This window comes from Triticum aestivum, chromosome 2B, assembly GCF_018294505.1.
Source record: "Triticum aestivum cultivar Chinese Spring chromosome 2B, IWGSC CS RefSeq v2.1, whole genome shotgun sequence".
Lineage (NCBI taxonomy): Eukaryota > Viridiplantae > Streptophyta > Magnoliopsida > Poales > Poaceae > Triticum > Triticum aestivum.
The window spans coordinates 252,851,910-252,859,710 of NC_057798.1; the positions used below are offsets into that span (position 1 = coordinate 252,851,910).

Genomic DNA, 7,801 nt, shown 5'->3' on the forward strand with positions numbered 1-7,801 from the left:
CCTCTGCAAAATAGATGGAGTTTTTCTCGAATTTGATGAGTTTGTGAAAATTCGATGATTTTTTTTTCAAATCTGATGAACCTTTTAAAAATTCAATGAACTTTTTTCAAATTTGATGAACTTTTTTCAAATTTGATGAACTTATTTTTAATTTCGGTGATTTTTTTTGAAAACCAATGAACTTTTTTCAAATTCGACGGCCTTTTTTCAAATTCGATGAACTTTTTTGAAAACCGGTGAACTTTTTTCTAATTCGGTGAACTTTTTTCCTAATCCGATGAACTTTTTTCAAATGTAATGAACTTTATTTCAAATCCGATGATCTTTTTTTCAAATTCGATCAACTTTTTCAATTTTTGTGTTCAAAATTGATGAACTTTTTTTAGAATTGATGAACTTTGTAAAATTCGTGAAATGTTTTTAAAATTCGTAATTTTTCAGATCCATGTGCTTTCAGTTGAGGGCAGGCCTGGCGCAGTGGTGAAGTCCTCCCCACTTGTGCCAAGAGGTCCTGGGTTCGAACCAGCCTCTCTGCATTGCACTTTGCAGGGGTAAGACTAGGTTCCTATAATCCCTCCCCAGACCCCACCTTGTGTGGGAGCTTCTATGCACTGGGTCTGTCCTTTTTATATGCTTTCAGTTTTGTGAACGAAGGGACGAACAGAAAAAAAAAAGAACGAACGAACGAAACGTGCACAAAGGAAGGGAAGGAGCGAGCGATGGAGAACGGAAAACGTGAGTGTGCTAGCTGGGCCGGCCCATGAGAGGCTGCTGCGCGAGCGCCCGCTAGCGAACAGGCGCATAAGGCGCCGTAGAGGAGCACTCTATGCATCTGTACTATGTTAAAAAAACACTATGAATATTTTCTATACAATGTTGATCAAAAAGGTAAGAACTAAATAAAATAAAGAACATAAAAGGTGAAAGGAAAAAAATAATACCTGACACTGCTGTCCAGTAGGAGCAACCGGGAAAATCACATAGTTGTTAGGTTTACGAGACTAGAAAAAGCTTGCACCCTCATCTCTCTCTCCTTACTTGATAAATAGTAAAATTCCCTTTTTTGTCAGGCAGAATGCGCGTCGTTCAACTTTACTTATGTTCACACGCCTTCTCTTCGTTTTGAAATTTTCTTTCCATCGCTGGTTTTTACCAGTTTTCCTTGAAGACGTCTTAACTGTCCCGCATTTTATTGACTTATACCAAATAAATTTATGGTTTTTATCAAGTAAAATTATAAATTCATTTAGGTAGGTAAATTACGTGTAAGATTTGACAAATATTTATTTACACAATCACATTAATATGAGCAGATAAATCACAGACTACAGTACTAGAATATGTATATCCCGTTGTAAGGCACGGGGAATAATTTAGTTGAACAGCAAAAATGGCATTCTTTATAATCTATCACGCTATACGTGAGCTTTACCATGACTTCTGTTGCCCACTCTTGCCAGTTGCAATCACTATTAATAGCATCTTAGCAGTTCTACTTACATCCACAGTGCAAAGGTTCAGTAATAGACACCGATACAGCACTACAGCAGGGCCTCTTCCTCCTCCAAGATCATTAAGATACTATCCCGTAAGAAAACTATACACGGTTGCTTCAGGACTCATCTTGGCGAAAGCTCCGTGATGGACACTTGATTCGAAGACATCACAGTTGAATTTTCCGTGAGCGGATATGCTTCTGAATAGGCAGTCGAGGTTTCACTGACACTGACCTCCTGGATGCAGAATGCCGGCCTGGACAGAGAAGGGAGACGGACGGTGTGGCTGCTGAACATGATATTCACCGACGACATCGTCGGCCTGCTCGCCGGTTTCCTCTGCACGCACAGGAGCCCGACGTGGATGCACTTGAGCACCTGGTCGACGGGAGGATGGTTGCTCAGGGATGGATCCATCAACTCGACGACGTTTCCCCGGGTCCAGTGCTCCCATACCTGCACCAAATTTTGCAAGGGCATTCAGACATTGTTACCAGAAGTTGGCTGCGTGCAGAGTTCATGGACAGACTTCAGGTGCTCACAAGATTCAGGACATCCACGTCTTGCTCAGTGTTATATGAGCCACTGTTTCTTCTCCCTGTGATGATCTCCAGGACCAAGACGCCGAAGCTGAACACGTCCGACTTGACGGAATACTGACCGCGCATGGCGTACTCCGGTGCCATGTATCCGCTGTGACAGAAACAGAACTTTACAGCCCGACTAAAAACTTGGTGTTTTGTCAGACAAAATGTACTCGACATGCTTACTATGTGCCGGCGATACGACGAGTCACATCTTCTGATTGATCACCTCCGAATATCTTCGCTAAGCCGAAGTCAGAAATCTTAGGATTGTAATCGACATCCAGTAGTATATTGCTCGCTTTGAGGTCTCGGTGAACTATCTTCAATTGAGAATCTTCGTGGAGGTATTGCAAGCCTCGAGCGATTCCATTGATTATCTTGAACCTCTTTCCCCAGTCCAGCTCTTTGTTTCTTTCAGAATCTGTGGTTCAAACAAGTGTGTCATTGTAGCATAGATTTTACTAGTCAAGTGAATAAAATTTCCAAGCAAAAAAGAAAAATTATTAGTGATAAAATCTTACCAAAAAGAATCATATCAAGGCTTCTGTTGGGCATGTATTCATAAACAAGTATTTTCTCTTGTTCTTCCAAGCAAACGCCAACAAGTCTCACAAGATTCTTGTGGTGAAGCTTGGCAACTAGAACCAGTTCACTTTTCAGCTCTCCTATTCCTTGTCTGGAAGTCTGACCAAGCCTTTTCACGGCTATTTCTTCACCGTCAGGTAGGACTCCCTGTCAAAGTAAAGATACTTAGTCCTCTGCAAAAAACATAACTGACAAAGCTACGTTTCCCACCACTAAAACTTGAGCTATAAATGGTGTATTTCTGTACCTTATAAACCATACCAAATCCTCCTTTACCAAGCATTTTGCTGTTGTCAAAGTCATCGGTGGCAATTCTCAGTGTTGCTAGATCGAGAAGAAGCGAATCGATGTGTTGAATATCATCTGAGGTAGCTGAATATGTTGAAGAATAAGTAGACAATGATGAAAGTGATAACATACTAAACAAGTTCTACTATGCACTGATCTAATCACCATCTGATGGATAATCAATTGAGTCATCATTTGACTGGCTATTATTCCATAATTTAAAGTGCTCAAGAGGCCTTACAAGGTAGATACACTTCTTCTGGTCTTCTCTTCCTCCAACAGAAAAAGTACACAACAGGGATGGCCAATATGACAGCAATTGTAGGCATCAGAATAGCTAGAACTTTACCTGCACTATTTCTCTTTTTCTCTGCAAGTAAATATATACCATCATGATGGTATACTTGTTAGTTATAACGTCAATCGGGATCTTGTGGTACATATATGTTGCTGGAAAACTTTGTAGTAGGATTTTTCATAAGAAAACCTTGTGAGTTTCAGAGCACACAACCCATTTGCAAGATTGTCTGTATTCAAGGATCATGTTCTTTCTGTATTTGCATCACACTGACAAATAGTTAGCTAGTTTGCAAATGTATATAAATATAGTTCTATCCGGTCGAGCAATTCTATGTCTGACACCTCAAGTACTCTGACGAAGCCATGATTCATGTCTTATGATGAGCAGGAATGGAACAAGCCGGTGTTGTTAACTGATTCAGAAGCTATATCAGAATAATTCTGATTAAATCCTTTTTTTCCACAGAAAGTCGAGAGGGATTCCCCCTTATTCCTAAAAGTAATCATTTGTTGTTGCATGTTCTTACATATGCACGCAATTGCACATCAAATAACCAATAAAATTCAGATTGCATAACTTCAGAAAAAACCAGGAGTAAATGATTTCCCTTCGTACAGCCAACTCACCTTCTCCTCCGGTCACCGGTGGCGCGGAAGCAGGCGGCCTCTGTACGAACTGCGGAAGTTGCACTAGCGGACGGCCGGAGAAGAAAGGGTACACCTCGTACCGGAAGTTGCACCACACCCCGAACATCCCCCCGCCTGTCCTGCCTCTGAACGAGTTGGGCAGCTGCCCAATTATGACGCCGAGGCAGCTCCGGCAGACGTCCGCCGTCTTTTCCGGCGCGCACTGCGTCAGCGCGTAAATCTTGGGGTTTCTCCTGTCGCCGAAGCCCTCTTCCCCCGTGCCGAACCGCCTGGAGGAGTCCTCCACCGCGTGGTCCGCGGTGGCGTTGACGAGCAGTCCGACGGCGGCGTCGAACGCCGGCGTGGCCACGACCCGGGAGCGCAGGAGCGTGTAGGTGGTGACGATGTAGTCGTCGTCGAGGAGAAAGTTGCGGTTGGAGAAGCGGAGCTGGCAGAGGTCGTAGAAGATGATGACGTCCTTGTAGAGCGGGCACGCCCGCTGCGCGCCGCGGAAGGCGGCCGCGACGCAGGCCTCGCAGGCGGAGGCGTTGGCGACGTCGCCGCGGCAGAGCGCCTGGCCGTAGACGATGTCCGGCACGTCGCCGACGTCTCCGGTGGCGTAGAGCGCGGGAGACAAGGAGGCGTTCCTGGGGAGGGTGGCGGAGAGAAGATCGATGTTGGCCTGGTAGGTGCTGTTGTGCGTGTAGTTGCCGCTCGGTGGATAGGGCCCGCAGATCGGCCACGGAGGCGGCTCGTCATCGGCGGCGGCGAGTGGCGCGTAGAGGACGGGGAGGAGGAAGGTGGCAGCGACGCCGGCGAGGTACGGGGAGAAGCAGCGGTGGGGTTTGGCCATGGCAATCCGTCAGCGGTGGCTCACTGCCTCGGTAAACTGTACAAAAACAAAAAGGAAATCAAAAAGGAGAAGGGGTTGTTCGGGTGTCCGTCGGTGTATCATTGGCAGGTGGGGTCGGAGTTGTTGACCGTAGCAAAGCATTTGTTGACTGCTACTGTGGCGACCATCTGACGGCTAATGGCGAGCAGCCATTTCACGTTGATTTGACGTTTCTTCAAGTTTTCTCTGTTTATCAGAAGAATTTGTAACCGAATACAATACGTAATTGCGAACTGTCCTAGCACTACTTATACAGTACGTTTATTTGACGTTTCTCCATGTGTTTCCCTGTTTGATATTGACACTGACCAGTAGTCAGGCCGTAGCTATCTTGAACACCTGACGCAGAAAAAGGCCAAGCCACCTCATTTGACCAATTCCACCATGCGCCGCGCGACCTAAGGCCAACTCCACCGCGCGACCCTATCCTATCCGGGCCTATTCGTTTGGAACAAAAGGGACAAAGAAGACGGCCCAGCGCGCAACGGACCGGACCCATTCTGTCCGTTTTGTGTCCGGGCCGACCCATTTTGAGCGCAAACTTGCGCTGGGTTTGGGTCGCGGCGGACACCAAACGAACGCGCGCCTCGTCCGCTTCGGGGCCGCGTGGCAGGTGGCCAGCTACCTCCCACCGCCCACATCAATGCGCACGAGCGGACGGTCCCACCTGTCATCCACACGTCGAGCGGTCATCGTCCTTCTTTAAGTGGGAAGCGTGGACGGGTCGTCGTCCACACTGCCCCACGCCACCCAGCGGCCTCCTCGAACCCCGACAGCGCAGAACCCTAGCCCGCCTCCTCCTCGAGCTCGCCGGCCGCCCGCCTCGCCATGGGCTTCTGGAACGACAAGGGCAAGCACGACCGCGAGGCCGACTCCTCCTCGGGGCGCCGTCGCGGCTCCGTGAAGAAGGAGGAGCCCGCGTCTCCGCCGCGCTCCTCCCGTCGAGCCCCCGTGTGTCCGCCGCGCTCCTCCCGTCGAGCCCCCGCGCCGGCCCCCTTCACCATTGCCCCTCGGCCCTCCGGCGAGCGCGACCGGCAGTACATCTGATACGGAGCATCCCACGTTCATCTCCATGTACACCTTCATAGCACATCAAGCCCCAAGTGGACCTACCGAAACTAAGGTGAACCCGCTCTTCTTTGAGAACATCATGAATATCCATGGGACTTGCTTGCTACCTCACCAAAGTGCTGTATGTGTCCTTAGGTACGAAGACCGACGACCACAAGCTGGTGAGAGACACCCCAAAGGAGTTGGAGAAGGACCACAAGGCCACAAGGAGGAAGAAGGAGTGCAACAGGATCAACACTGCACCTCCCAGGCGACCCCGTGCCCACGGGCCTCGAAGACCCCGTGCGCATGGGCTACTCAGGAAGTTGGCGCTGGAGCACCCCGTGCGCACGGGCATGTTCCGTGCCCACGGGACCCCCGTGCGCACGGACCCAACTTACCCCGTGCGCACGGGCCCTACAGGATGGCCGGCTGGGAGTGCATCTTCGGCCCCCCTTCTTCTCCTTCGACCCCAAGGCTATATATTCCGTACCTAGGACCATGTTTAGGAGAAGCAAAGTAGTTGATACACATTTGTGAGCTTTGCTCCATGGATCCACTCCACTAGGAGATCAAGACCTCCTTCTAGGGGAAGGATCCCAATCATAGGATCATCAAGCCCTCATCTCCTTCATAGGATTTGGGATGAACTCTACCATGTATCTTATTTCCCTTTGTTGTTCATGTACCTTGTGGATCTCATGTGTTTGATTGTCTAGTGGATGTGTAATTTGACTTGTTCTTGAGTGCTCCTCTTGTTTTCCCTCCTTTGTTCATCTTGTTCTTGGGGTTTTCACCTCCAATTCGTGAAAGATCTTCTCTATAGGGTTCCACCCTACATCAACATCTGCGCGAACGTGTGCCGGAGGTACTGGGAGACGAGGACGCTGGTCCCGTGGAGCGACGCCCACCTGCCCAATGGGTGGCACCTCTTCGCGGACCGGGTCCCCATCCCGCCAGTGCCGGCGACCGGCCGTGCACGGCGCGATGAGATCAACTGCCGTCGCCGCCTCCTTCCCGACGACCTGTACTACGACCACAGGTACGCCCCCGACTCGCCGCTCTGGGACACATGGCTCCAGGACGAGCATGACGTGCGGCGCGCGTCCTACTTCACCGGCACCGTGTCAGGGCCGCGGAGGCCACGTGCAGAGCCGCGCGAGCATCCGTGGGTGCGCGGCCTGACGCCCACACCGTCGCCTTCCCCGTCTCCGTCGCCCCCTCCCCCTCCTCGCATGACAGCGGAGGAGGAGGCCCGTCTCCTGCAGCGTGTCATGGACGACTCCATGAACACGCACGACGAGCGGCAGTGGGACGGCCTGGAGGAGGCCATGGCCCTCTCTGCCGCCGAGGACGTCACCTTCCCGGAGCTGCAGCTGGCGGCCGTCACGGCGGCCGCCACGGAGGAGCCGATGGAGGAGGACCCGCCCGTGTTCGAGAAGCTCCTGGGCCAGGGGTGGGGCTGGTCGTGCACTGCGCCGGATGTTGGAAATATGCCCTAGAGGCAATAATAAAAGTGTTATTATTATATTTCTTTGTTCATGATAATAGTCTTTTATTCATGCTATAACTGTATTATCCGGAAATCGTAATACACGTGTGAATACATAGACCACAATATGTCCCTAGTGAGCCTCTAGTTGACTAGCTCGTTGTGATCAACAGATAGTCATGGTTTCCTGGCTATGGACATTGGATGTCGTTGATAACGGGATCACATCATTAGGAGAATGATGTGATGGACAAGACCCAATCCTAAGCATAGCACAAAGATCGTGTAGTTCGTTTGCTAGAGCTTTGCCAATGTCAAGTATCTCTTCCTTCGACCATGAGAGCGTGTAACTCCTGGATACCGTAGGAGTGCTTTGGGTGTATCAAACGTCACAACGTAACTGGGTGACTATAAAGGTGCACTACAGGTATCTCCGAAAGTATCTATTGTTTTATGCGGATCGAGACTGGGATTTGTCACTCCG

The 7,801-nt window shown here is 49.7% G+C and overlaps 1 protein-coding gene across 1 annotated transcript; it reads right to left on the reverse strand.

Annotated features, from left to right (window-relative positions):
• Positions 1-1,323: 1,323 nt before the first annotated feature.
• LOC123044621 (cysteine-rich receptor-like protein kinase 6) lies at positions 1,324-4,796 on the reverse strand. Its single transcript, XM_044467421.1, has 7 exons — positions 3,884-4,796; positions 3,198-3,326; positions 2,916-3,040; positions 2,605-2,815; positions 2,267-2,504; positions 2,039-2,189; positions 1,324-1,952 (listed from the first exon to the last, which is right to left on the reverse strand). The coding sequence occupies exons 1-7, from the start codon at positions 4,734-4,736 to the stop codon at positions 1,620-1,622; spliced, it is 2,040 nt and encodes a 679-aa protein (XP_044323356.1). The 5' UTR covers positions 4,737-4,796; the 3' UTR covers positions 1,324-1,619.
• Between the last annotated feature and the right edge of the window lie 3,005 nt (positions 4,797-7,801).